Genomic DNA, 13,781 nt, shown 5'->3' with positions numbered 1-13,781 from the left:
TAAATTTCCTCTTGTTATATATATATATACCACAGTCGTTTTGAAAATTATGCCATTGCTTGGTGCTTATATGTAATTGTGACCATTTTGACTACATTACGTTCAATGAAAAGAAAACAGATTTTTGATTGAAAAATCGACAGTGAAGCATCTGTAAAACTTTCTCATGTCCAAATTGCTTAACTGGAATTCAAGTATTTCTATGTTTTGCTGTGCTAGTCAGTTTTTTTTGTGGGGGGGTGATCTTTTGCTCTTTGTCTCCTGCATTTAGCAACATGCGCCCACTAATAAAATGAAGAGGGGGGTAATTTGCATAAATGTGACATTTACACCCATAATGCTGTCGTTTCTCAATAGCCGTTCGCATCTGAAGAAAATGACAGCAACATAATTTGCTCTTGAAATGTTAGTTGTTGGGTTTCAGTTTATTTGGTTTGTATCATCTTGATCTGCTGCGCTTAGTTTAATATTGTAGTTGCTTGTCCATTTAATAAAAATGTTTATTACAAAATGTATTTTCCTTGTTTTAATTCCATGGTTTTCATCTATTCAAAAGTAATACAACTTACCCTAGTCCCTAAAAACAGATTTCCCATTGCATGTTTTGTGTTGGAATCTTGTTTACCCTCAAATCAATCAATTTAAGATATTTTGGGTTTGCCAAAAGTTGTTTTTCCATATTTTACTCAAGCTGCTGCACCTCCCTCACACGGACACTGTTGTGTTAAAATTGTATGTTTACCAGGTTCATAATCAATTTCCTATTTAACATTTATTATCTTATTAGAATGAGTAAAGTAATATTAGAAAATGCAACTTTTAGAGCATTTATGTGAATGCTGAAAAGCTGACACAAAACTGAGACGCTAACATATAGCACGGTAGCCAGATAGCATCAACTAGTAACATTTAAAAAACGGCATATCTGTGAAAAGACAAAAAAAAGAAGCTAGTATGCTAATGTTAGCCTGTGTCAATTAAAGTATACGTCTCTGAGGTGTACACTGGTAATCCATCCATCCATTTCTACCGCTTGTCCCTTTTGGGGTCGCGGGGGGTGCTGGAGCCTATCTCAGCTGCATTCGGGCGGAAGGCGGGGTACACCCTGGACAAGTCGCCACCTCATCACAGGGCCAACACAGATAGACAAACAACATTCACACACTAGGGCCAATTTTAATATTAGTTAAAAAATTAGCATGCTGACTAACAGTCACCATGTGCCAAGTACAACAATGTATGACTGAGGTATACAACTGAAATCAGTTGAAAAATAGCTACCATACTAACATGTTAAAATGAGCATGCTAGCAATTGAGCAACATTAGTAATTAGTAGGGCTGTGAATCTTTGGGTGTCCCACGATTCGATTCAATATCGATTCTTGGGGTCATGATTCGATTTAAAATCTTTTTTTTTTTTTCAATTCAACACGATTCTCGATTCAAAAACTATTTTTTCCCCATTCAAAAGGATTCTCTATTCATTCAATACATAGGATTTCAGCAGGATCTACCCCAGTCTGCTGACATGCAAGCAGAGTAGTAGATTTTTGTAAAAAGATTTTATAATTGTAAAGGACAATGTTTTATCAACTGATTGCAATAATGTAAATTTGTTTTAACTATTAAATGAACCAAAAATATGACTTATTTTATCTTTGTGAAAATATTGGACACAGTGTGTTGTCAAGTTTATGAGATGTGATGCAAGTGTAAACCATTGTGACACTATTGTTCTTTTTTATTTTTATAAATGTCTAATGATAATGTCAACGAGGGATTTTTAATCACTGCTATGTTGAAATTGTAACTAAGATTGATACTGTTGTTGATAATATTCATTTTTGTTTCTCTACTTTTGGTTTGTTCTGTGTCGTGTTTGTGTCTCCTCAATTGCTTTGTTTATTGCAGTTCTGAGTGTTGCTGGGTCGGGTTTGGTTTTGGAATTGGATTGCATTGTTATGGTATTGCTGTGTATTGTTTTGTTGGATTGATTAATTTAAAAAATATATATATTTTTTTTAAATAAATAAATTTAAAAAAATGAGAACCGATTCTGAATCGCACAACGTGAGAATCGCGATTTGAATTCGAATCGATTTTTCCCCACACAATGAGCATGTTGACTTTGTAACAGTTTGGTTTGGTTGAGAAATGTGTGTTTGAAAAATGGTCCGTTCAATTTCAATAGGGAAAACTACGGAGTCCCTAAAGGGACAAGAAGGGAAAAAATGTTTTGCAAAATCTCGCAAAAGTTTTTTTTTCCTATGTCAGTGAACCTAAAGTAAAACAGACACAGCGATGGTGAACCGGAAGTGAAACAGACAACGCTATGGAGGAGCTGTCACGTCAAATGTCTTCCCTCTACAAAAACCTTCCCTCCCCCATTTACTTCCGGGGCTGCGTCCAATAAAATCACAAAGTTGCCGGGGGTCCTTAACCTGCACGCGACTGTCCTGTTTCGCGCCTGTACAAAAAAAACAATAATCGATTTCTTCAGATTCCAGCAGCTGTCAAAGACGAAGTATCCTTCCAGCGACGGGCAGTCAAAGCCGAAGTGCTATCGATCGCTGTCAATGACGTAAGAGGAAACATGACCACGGAAGTAAATGGGGGAGGGAAGGTTTTTGTAGAGGGAAGAAATTTGGCGTGACAGCCTATCCATCATCCGTGGGAGAGGTTTATTGATTTCTATTTTAGTATTGGCCTAACATATAAAGACATCAAATCGTATTATGGTCCCACAACAGAGCACAGATGATGGGTAGGCTCCCGCTTGCTCCCGCTCCAACATCGCTGTGTCTGTTTCACTTCCGGTTCACCATCGCTGTGTCTGTTTTACTTTCGGTTCACTGACATGGAAAAAAAACTTTTGCGAGATTTTTAATTTTTTATCTTTTTATAAACCTTTATTTATAAACTGCAACATTTACAAACAATCGAAAAATAATCCAGCCATCCATCCATCCATTGTCTACCGCTTGTCCCTTTTGGGGTCGCGGGGGGTGCTGGAGCTTATCTCAGCTGCATTCTCAGCTGCATTCGGGCGGAAGGTGGGATACACCCTGGACAAGTCGCCACCTCATCACAGGGCCAACACAGATAGATAGACAACATTAACACTCACATTCACATATAGGGCCAATTTAGTGTTGCCAATCAATCTATCCCCAGGTGCATGTCTTTGAAGGTGGGAGGAAGCCGGAGTACCCGGAGGGAACCCACGCCAAATTAGTACAAAAACAGTACAATTTAGCGCCAGGGGGTTGTAAACTCAATAAAGTAACTAAAAAATATATATATAACAAAGTGCAAAGCCATAGGCTCACACAAGTTCAGTAAATAATTTAAATTTGGAACACAGCCTCATCGTTTTCACAGCTTTTTGGTTGTTAGAGGTAAAGATTGTTTTAACATAGAGTTCTAATTCTTTTTTAAAGGCATGAAAACAGGTCGGGTATTGAGAAACTTACATTTATCAATATAAACTTAGCCGATAGTATAATGAGGTTGCAAAGGTAAAATTCCTTTAAAAAATGTTTTTCATACAGTGTAAATCCAAATAGAACATCTTTAAAACAAAGCACAAATTTGTCATGAATATTGTCCTGGATGAAGCGACAGATGCCTTGCCATAGTGATCACTGATCAAGTGCTTTCACAAGTTCAAAACAGGTGGTTTGATTGATTGATTGAGACTTTTATTAGTAGATTGCACAGTACAGTACATAACCGTACAATTGACCACTAAATGGTAACACCCGAATTAGTTTTTCAACTTGTTTAAGTCGGGGTCCACGTTAATCAATTCATGGTATAAATATATACTATCAGCATAATACATTCATCACACAAGTTAATCATCAGAGTATATCCATTGAATTATTTACATTATTTACAATGATACTGTTTACAATGGTAAACAGTCTCTGGATGCATGTTACATAAGGTGCAGGTAACATCAATATCCTTCTTGTATCTAACCATCACAGTCTTTACAGGGTAATAACGATGAATGATTTTTTTAAAGATATCTCTTTGACTTTGTTGGTAAGTAAATACATGTTTGGAAGAGACCACTTTTTGACCCAGTAGATGTCATTCACAACATTATTCCAGAGCGCAATTACATAAGAGACAGATACACAATCATTTTGGAATAAGCTGCGTATTTTTCTGTTATTTTTCTGATTAAAACAAAGTTCCCCCACAGCAGAAAGAGGAGATGAGTAAGCCCTGTACAACATAACAACACCTGTTGGAATGGCATCAAATACAATGGCAAATTGTTTGGGAGTCACAGGGAACTTAAAATGGTTGAGAAATTATTGGTAATTAAAAGGTTTACCTTCCTTATTGAAAAGCTGACTCACTAAAATAATACAATTCTTGAACCAATTGTTGAGGAAAGGAGATTTCCTTTTGTAACATATGTCTTTAATGTTCCAAATGAAGTATTTCATAGGTGAAAAATGATGCTTGTATATAAGTGACCATGCCAGAAGGGCTTGTTTGTGGAAGTTTGAAAGAGCAACAGGAATCCTATCAATGTTGTAGTTACACAATAACAAACATTTTAGGCCTCCAAGGTTAGAAAATACATGATGAGAAATGAAGTTCCAAATTGGGGTAGGGTCTTTCTAATAGTGTCTTATCCAATTAATCAATTAATTCACATTAATTCAATTTGCGAGATCTCGCAAAAAGTATTGTGAGATCTCGCAAAACATCCATGTCCCTTTAGGGCAGAGGTAGGGAACCTATGGCTCTCGAGCCAGATGTGGCTCTTTTGATGACTGCATCTGGCTCTCAGATAAATCAGTTGACCTTGCTTAACACGGTAAGTAATGAATAATTCCGCTGGTAATCACGGTGTTAAAAATAATGTTCAAAATATAAAACATTCTCATGCATTTTAATCCATCCATCCGTTTTCTACCGCACCTGTTCAAGAAGTCGCATTAATGGTAAGAAGTATTTTATTTATTATTGGTTAGCTTCAGAATAACAATGTTATTAAAAAGAATAAGAGACTTAAATGCACACATTTAGTTGTATTCAGTGTTAAAAATGGTAAATGGTAAATGGGTAATACTTGCTTTTCTACCTTCAAGGTACTCAAAGTGCTTTGACACTATTTCCACATTCACCCATTCACACACACATTCACACACACATTCACACACTGATGGCAGGAGCTGCCAAGCAAGGCCCTAACCACGACCCATCAGGAGCAAGAGTGAAGTGTCTTCTCCAAGGACACAACGGACGTGACTAGGTTGGTAGAAGGTGGGGATCGAACCAAGAACCCTCAGGTTGCTGGCACGGCCACTCTCCCAACTGTGCCACGCCATCCCCTAAATGCACGCATTTAGTTGTATTCAGTGTTAAAAAATATTAAATGGCTCTCACGGAAATACATTTTAAAATATCTCAGCCAAAAAGGTTCCCGACCCCTGCTTTAGGGGCTCCGTAGAAAACCCATTTAGCAATGTGGGACTTTTTGAAACCTCAATACATTAGTTTTAATTTACAGGTATGCTGGAATTGATAACATTGGTTGAGAAAAGTGCAAAATATAGATGTGTATAAAGTTGTCCCATTCATTACGAATGACAAAAATATGTTCTGGAAATGCAGGATTTTTTTGAAAATGAAAAAAAAATGGTAGCATGTCTGTCATGAATGAGCTGAACATTTTCAAAGTGGGATGATTTGAATAGAAGGAAAATGTCGGAAAATAAGGCGGGTAAAAAAAGCGTGGACTAATAATTGAACTACTGGGCCTACTTTTTCTACCGCGCATGCGTTGATGAGATGTGATCCGGCAGTCCGGTAGGTGGCGCTGTAGGTTACTAGTGTTGGTGACGTTCACCCAGTTACATGTGACATTGAGGGACCAGAAGAGGGTAAGGCTAAAATGTACACAACTTTTTGATTTTTTCCATGGTTTATTCAAATTACTCATCTTAAATGTATTCACAGTCATGTCAAACATGACTGAATTTAAAGGGCAACTATGCAACGTTTACAATTTAGCACGCTATCGTTAGCTAACCATTGACTAAGAGGCATATGTTAAGCTAGCAGTAGCATACATTGATTTAATCTCTCCTACTAGCAGCAACCATGAGACTGACGGCGCTCCTGGCAATAGCAGCCCGGGTCGTCGTACCCAGAAATTACCGCTACGGTACGAACAGACCTTGGACGGTGGCTGCCAAGAGGCTCAATCCCCCGGGCAAGAGGAGGAAGAAGGTGTTCGTGGAGCCTATAGCTAACGAGGACTGGTCTGTGTTCCGTGGCGACACCGTAAGTTACACAGTGTTTTTCAACCACTGTGCCGTGGCACACTAGTGTGCCGTGAGGTATTGTCTGGTGTGCCGTGGGAAATTATGCGACTGCACCTAATTGGTCCAAAAAAATATTTTTTTGCAAATCAATCATTATAATCTGCAAATAATGTGCCGTTGCCTAGTGTCTGTGCTGTGTAGAACTCGATGTGGTAACCACGTAAAACTCCATGTCAGTAGGTGGCAGCAGGTAGTTAATTGCTTTGTAAAAGTCGGAATGTGTGGGGTGAGACTAGGATGCATACTTGCCAACCCTCCTGATTTTCCCGGGAGACTCCCGAATTTTAGTGCCCCCCCTGAAAATCTCCCGGGTCAACAATTGTCCCGAATTTCTCACGATTTCCACTCGCACAACAATATTGGGGGCTTGCCTTAAAGGCACTACCTTTAGCATCCTCTACAAAATGTCGACACGTCCGCTTTTCCTCCATACAATCAGCTTACCGGTCCAGTCACATAACATATGCGGCTTTTACACACACATAAGTGATTGATTGATTGATTGAGACTTTTATTAGTAGGTTGCACAGTGAAGTACATATTCCGTACAATTGACCACTAAATGGTAACACCCGAATAAGTTTTTCAACTTGTTTAAGTCGGGGTCCACTTAAATTGATTCATGATACAGATATATACTATCAAATATATACTATCATCATAATACAGTCATCACACAAGATAATCACATTGAATTATTTACATTATTTACAATCCGGGGTGTGGGGGGTGGGGGGGGGGGGCGTTAGGTTTGGTTGTTATCATCAGTCATCAACAATTGAGAACAGAGAAATGGATATTGGAACAGTGTAGGTCTGACTTGGTAGGATATGTACAGCAAGTAGTGGACATAGAGAAAGAGGGAGAGAGATCAGAAGGCATAAGAAAAAGTACCGTAATTTCCGGACTATAAGCCGCACCTGACTATAAGCCGCACCAGCTAAATTTAGGGGAAAATACAGAATGCTCCATATATAAGCCGCACCCGACTATAAGCCGCAGGGTTTTGATGTGTAATTACCGTAGTATATAGGGGTTTCTGCTACTACGGAGGGGATTGTTGGGACAGAGATGACTGTTTGGGAACGCAAAGCGTCCCATTTATTAACAATAAATCTTTCAATCATTCAATCAAACTTTCACATCTTTGACATGGCGAACAGCATTCATGCACAGTACAAATAATACAACGGTGCAAAGTAATACAAAGTGCTCGCCTGTACGTTATCAAAATAACCAGCCTACCGGTATATGAAAAGTCAATCTTTAATCATTGTGTCATCGTCTTCCTCCTGTGTACTAAAACCACCGAAATCCTCTTCGTCTGTGTCGGAGAAGAACAGGCCGTATATAAGCCGCACCGTTGTATAAGCCGCAGGGACCAGAACGAGGGGAAAAAGTAGCGGTTTATAGTCCGGAAATTACGGTATCTACATATGATTGTTTACATTTGATTATCAACAATCCGGGGAGGGTGTTAGTTTAGGGTTGTAGCTGCCTGGAGGTGTACTTTTATTGCGGTTTTGAAGGAGGATAGAGATGCCCTTTCTTTTATACCTGTTGGGAGCGCATTCCACATTGATGTGGCATAGAAAGAGAATGAGTTAAGACCTTTGTTAGATCGGAATCTGGGTTTAACGTGGTTAGTGGAGCTCCCCCTGGTGTTGTGGTTATGGCGGTCATTTACGTTAAGGAAGTAGTTTGACATGTACTTCGGTATCAGGGAGGTGTAGCGGATTTTATAGACTAGGCAGTGAATGCAACGCATACTTGATCAACAGCCATACAGGTCACACTGAGGGTGACCGTATAAACAACTTTAACACTGTTCCAAATATGGGCCACACTGTGAACCCACACCAAACAAGAATGACAAACACATTTCGGGAGAACATCCGCACCATAACACAACATAAACACAACAGAACAAATACCCAGAACCCCTTGCAGCACTAACTCTTCCGGGACGCTACAATATACACCCCCGTTACCACCAAACCCCGCCCCCACCTCCCGAATTCGGAGGTCTCAAGGTTAGCAAGTATGCTAGGATGTGATCCCAATATGCAGACCACAGTGGGAGGCAGTGTGCAGATAAAAAAGGTATAAAATGCTTAAACCATAAAGGAAAGGAAAAGGCAATGGCTATGCAAAACGAAAGTAAAACTGAACTGGCTACAGAGTAAACAGAAACAGAATGCTTGACGACAGCAAAAACTCACGGCGTCCACAAAGTACATCCGTACTTTCCATGACAATCAACAATGTCCACACAAAGAAGGATAGCAACAACTTAAATGATCTTGCTTGCTAACGCAAAGCAGGTGCGGGGAATAGCGCTCAAAGGAAGACATGAAACTGCTACAGGAAAACACCAACAAAACAGGAAGGGCCACCAAAATAATAGCGCAAGACAAGAACTAAAGCACTACACACAGGAAAACACCAACAAAGTCAAAATAAGGCACGACGACCTGCTGGAGTTTCATTTTTTTTAACGTTTTCTGCTGGTGGTGTGCCGCCGTATTTTTGAAATAAAAAAATGTGCTTTGCCTCAAAAAAAGTTGAAAAACACTGAGTTAGCAGATACGCCAGGTAGTTAAAAGTGTTATCTTGGATGTGGGGTCTGAGCTGAGGATGTTGTTGTGGCTTGTGCAGCCCTTTGAGACACTTGTGATTTAGGACTATATAAATAAACTTTGTGATTGATTGATTGGACGCAAATGTGTCAATCAACATGACAAAGATTGGCAAAATTGTCCAGAAGATGTCCTTACAATGCTGAATGGGGTGTCCTAAAGTGACATTGCTGGCGCCCCCCTATGGGTTGTGGTCAAAATGTTTTGGAAGACAACATTTTTGATAATACTCAAATGTTTGCGTTTTAGAGCAGCATATTTTGCGTGAGAAATTTCAACTAATTATTACTGATTTATTATTGATGGATGTAGAAACTTTGTCTGTCCCAATAGGGACAGAAATTCTCATTTGACAGGCTCAACAATAAACTCAACTTACATCATTAACAAAAAGTGCAGTACATTAATGGAGGACTTATATTTGATTTTGTTCAGAATGATTATAGCAGAGGCAATAAAGGATTTTTTGTAGATGTTTTTCCGGGCCCATGGGACTTTGTACTAACGTATGCCTGATGGCAGGAATTGTAAAGACCAGTGGAGAGGATTAATAGGAGTCGTCTGTGATCACGATGGCTCTCTTGACCACAGACCGGTCATACAGTTCGGAAAGGGTGGTTTGTGGTAACGACACGGGAGAGTTTGGTTTTGTGTTTGGAGGTAAGTGAATTGTACCAGGATGAGATGTTAAAGATGAAAATTGATTCAAGTAGTGATTTGTAAACAGAGTTAAAATGTGTTTGCTGACATAAAAAGTCCTTAGTTTCTTCATCAGGTCGGGTCTCAGCCTGATGTGAGAAACCGAGACGGTTGTCAGTCTCTGGAGGTTTTGGATTTTTTTTTAGAGTGCTTTATAGGCGAATCCCATTATCTCCATTGTTAGCTGACTCTTGCTGGCGTTTATTTATGTGGTAGAATGCATAAAAAAAGAAAAACGTGTTCTTGTCTTACATAAGGATTTTCACAATCCTGGTGCACACAATTTAAAAATAAAGTGCAGTTCCCCTATCAAATGTTCGCTCTCACTGGGATGCTGACTGATAGAATGGTTGTAGTTTTCAGCACTTGTGCTGTCCTTCAGCTGGTAATTTCAGAATAATCCTCACTCCTCAGATAAAAAAATGCTACCTAGCGGTGTTGCCATGGTGTTATAATATGTTCCATTGTTTACCATATAGTATCAAGTTGTGAATTGTGGTGGTGTTTCCACAATCTTCTACTACTCAGATGGAATTAAAGATTTATAATCTAGTAACACCTGTTCTTGACTCAAAGGCAATACAACAGAAGCAGCTCAAGGTCCTCCTCATTCTTCTTCTGTATTTTATGGCGGGTCGCAAAACAAGCTATCTAGTAGCTGCCTACTCGCTACTGGTCAGCAGAGCAATGTAAGCAAGGCGATGTGTCACGATGCCAGAAAAGTAGATCCTCGTTGCCAGCTCTTACAATAACAATTTCGCTAAGGTTTGGGTTATATGGCATGTAAAAGGAGCGTTGTTGGCGTTTCTTGGATGTTTTTTTTTTAGAGTGCTTTATAGGCGGAAAACATGAATCCAAATTATCCGCAGTACTTGCAGTTTTTCACTATTTATAACTCCCATAAAAGGGATATACATGTGTGTTCTTGTCTCATATAAGGATTGTTACTGATGGGCAAAAATTACAAAACAAGTGCAGGTTTCCTTCAAAGAGTGACCTAAAAGATGGTGTTTATTTTCTAATGTGTCTCTCAGGTTGAGATTCTGGCTGGGAAGGACAAAGGCAAACAGGGGAAAGTGATCCAAGTCTTCCGAAAAAGAAATTGGGTCATACTGGAGGCTCTGAATACAGTAAGATCACTTTTACATACAGTAAACAGTACTTCTACCCTCTGCTAGAGGCCTCTTCTGTGCTTTTTCTGGTGTAAACTAACTGTCGCTTTGAACGGAAGCATTACAGATACATTGGAAAAACTGGAGATTACAGAGGGTCCTACATCGCCAGTGAGGCTCCTATTCTACTGCGGGATATCGCCCTTGTTGAGCCCTTTGACAGGTAGCTTGCTAAAGGGTATATTTACAACTTTTTGAAGAGTCGAGCGCGGAGCCACATATAGCACGCATGTATGACATCTTGAAAGATATTGTTGCTCCCTCCCGAGTTACTTAATAATAAGCTACTTTCTCAATGTTATGTAATTTGGACATACCAATGTTTTCCTACTTCCAGGAAGCCTTCTGATGTGGAATGGCGGTTCACCGAGGAGGGAGAACGAGTCAGAGTCTCACTCCGGACCGGTCGCGTCATCCCCAAGCCCGTCGTGGAGCGGCGAGATGGCATCGTGCCACAACAGTGGAAAGGTGGCACTAATTTAGTATGCGTTATTGTTTTGTGTGGTCGGCGTTTTCTGTATTTAATTTTCATGTACTTTTCGCCTCAGATGGTCCAAAAGATACCAGCCCAGAAGAAACTCTTGAAAAGACCTACACACCATCACTGAAGACCCTGGAGGAAGAGGTGATGGAGAAGATGGGCATCCAGGAGAACAGAAGGCACCGGTCGTCTTACTGGTACTGAGTGCAGAGACTTTTGTTTCCCTTTTTTTTTTTTTTTTTTTTTTTAGATGTCACCTGAACACACCTCCATGAATCTGATCATTCTAAATGGTTTCTGTATTTAAACTCTACATTGTCATATTATAAATAAATGTCATACTTCCACTTCAACTCTCGATAGACAAAAAAGTATTCCTTTATATGTATTCTTTCAGTTTGACAATGAGTTCCTCCAAGCAGCGGGTGTCGCTTTTGGCTATAGAAAAAAATCTCCCAGCAAGAGGCCTTTACAGGCCAAAGGCAGGCATACTGTATAATTTAGAGAGTAAAGAGTCAGGAATTTGTGCGGCTCATAAGCGAAAAGATGTTTGGCACTTGCATTCCTCCCATAGCCACACCCCGGGAAAGTTTATTGTTTAATTATAACTAAAAGGTAGGTTGATGAGGCAGTTATACATCATTATGTTGCCTCTAAAGCAGTTTGTTGCACTGTTAGCTTCGATTTTGGTACTAATGACAAAGTTCTGTCGTTTTCTATGCAGTAATGTCTAAAATATTGATAGACAATGCCCCACATTTTCCACCACGTAAAACAGAGCTTGGTGTTGTATATACAAATAACCGCTACTTTAGCAACGGAATCACTAAAATGCATACCGTTGCACTTTGGTTTTTATACACAGTATTGTATGATTTGGTTTTTGATGCAAATTTGCCAATTCCATGTGAGGTCACTGTCATTGCGCGTAATACCCATTTTTTCTACCTGTTAATCATGCCACAGAATTGCGTACCCAAAATAAAGAATTACGCGCGTTGGTGAGTGTCTGTGCTATATTTTTGTATATATATTAGAGGTGTGCATCTCTACCTTATATGGCGAGCCGATATGAATCTCGATACGTGGGTAATGATATGATTCACTTGCAATACTTTTGAAAACATTACGATTCGATATATGATTTGATGCAATTCCATGCGGATATAAGCTTTGCATGGTGAAAAGAAAATTAAACATGTCGTGTATCATGTCAGAACAATGTCATGTTTATTTTTTAAATGGACACACACAAAACAGGCGGTATTAATTATTAGCAAATAGTAGAACTATCAACTTCAAGGCATTGCAATCCATAAACCTAAAGAAAAAAAGATATGCGAGTTAAAAATTTTTAATTTTGATTAGAGCTGTAAATAAATGTTCTTATGTTGATTTAAGTTTAGTTGTATTTTTGTTTGTTCTACATCGTTAAATGTTAAGGGTGTCCAATTTGATGAAGAGTGAAGGGTTGTGATGTTCACAAACAAACCAAATCTTTTGACTGGCTCATTAACATGAACGATAGCTTTAAAAAATATATATATTTATTTATGTGTATATATATATATATATATATATATATATATATATATATATATATATATATATATATATATATATATATGTGTATATATATATATATATATATATATATATATATATATATATATATATATATATATATATATATATATATATATATATATATACAGTATATATAAATATATATATATATATACAGTATATATATGTATATATATATATATATATATATATATATATATATATATATATATATATATATATATATATATACATATATATATACACTACCGTTCAAAAGTTTGGGGTCACCCAAACAATTTTGTGGAATAGCCTTCATTTCTAAGAACAAGAATAGACTGTCGAGTTTCAGATGAAAGTTCTCTTGTTCTGGCCATTTTGAGCGTTTAATTGACCCCACAAATGTGATGCTCTAGAAACTCAATCTGCTCAAAGGAAGGTCAGTTTTGTAGGTTCTGTAACAAGCTAAACTGTTTTCAGATGTGTGAACATGATTGCACAAGGGTTTTCTAATCGTCAATTAGCCTTCTGAGCCAATGAGCAAACACATTGTACCATTAGAACACTGGAGTGATAGTTGCTGGAAATGGGCCTCTATACACCTAAGTAGATATTGCACCAAAAAACAGACATTTGCAGCTAGAATAGTCATTTACCACATTAGCAATGTATAGAGTGTATTTCTTTAAAGTTAAGACTAGTTTAAAGTTATCTTCATTGAAAAGTACAGTGCTTTTCCTTCAAAAATAAGGACATTTCAAACTTTTGAACGGTAGTGTATATATATATATATATAATAAAATAAATATATTTATTTTATTTCATGACTCAAACTGCAAAATAGCCTACCACTCGGCCGAAGTAAATAA

At 38.2% G+C, this 13,781-nt stretch overlaps 1 protein-coding gene across 4 annotated transcripts; it reads left to right on the top strand.

Moving 5' to 3' along the window:
- The first annotated feature begins 5,773 nt into the window (after nt 1-5,773).
- Nucleotides 5,774-11,693, top strand: mrpl24 (mitochondrial ribosomal protein L24). 4 transcript variants are annotated; one of them, XM_062046336.1, is made up of 6 exons: nt 5,774-5,911; nt 6,124-6,314; nt 10,728-10,823; nt 10,925-11,028; nt 11,203-11,333; nt 11,414-11,693. In XM_062046336.1, exons 2-6 carry the CDS (start codon nt 6,132-6,134, stop codon nt 11,548-11,550), a joined length of 651 nt encoding a protein of 216 aa, XP_061902320.1. In that variant the 5' UTR covers nt 5,774-5,911; nt 6,124-6,131; the 3' UTR covers nt 11,551-11,693. The 4 variants fall into 4 exon arrangements, with proteins under 4 accessions (XP_061902320.1, XP_061902323.1, XP_061902322.1 ...); XM_062046339.1 differs by having other exon boundaries at nt 5,795-5,911; nt 6,127-6,314; XM_062046338.1 differs by having other exon boundaries at nt 5,795-5,924.
- The last annotated feature ends 2,088 nt before the right edge of the window (nt 11,694-13,781 follow it).

This window comes from Entelurus aequoreus, linkage group LG05 (genome assembly GCF_033978785.1).
Source record: "Entelurus aequoreus isolate RoL-2023_Sb linkage group LG05, RoL_Eaeq_v1.1, whole genome shotgun sequence".
Taxonomy (NCBI): Eukaryota; Metazoa; Chordata; class Actinopteri; order Syngnathiformes; family Syngnathidae; genus Entelurus; species Entelurus aequoreus.
The sequence above is the reverse complement of the archived record's forward strand: the minus strand, read 5'-3'. Positions and strand labels throughout refer to the sequence as shown.

Coding starts and splice junctions, on each gene's coding strand:
- mrpl24 (XM_062046336.1), top strand. CDS start 6,132: ATGAGACTGACGGCGCTCCTGGCAATAGCAGCCCGGGTCGTCGTACCC. Junction 6,315..10,727: donor CTGTGTTCCGTGGCGACACC/GTAAGTTACACA, acceptor TGTGTCTCTCAG/GTTGAGATTCTGGCTGGGAA. Junction 10,824..10,924: donor TACTGGAGGCTCTGAATACA/GTAAGATCACTT, acceptor TTTGAACGGAAG/CATTACAGATACATTGGAAA.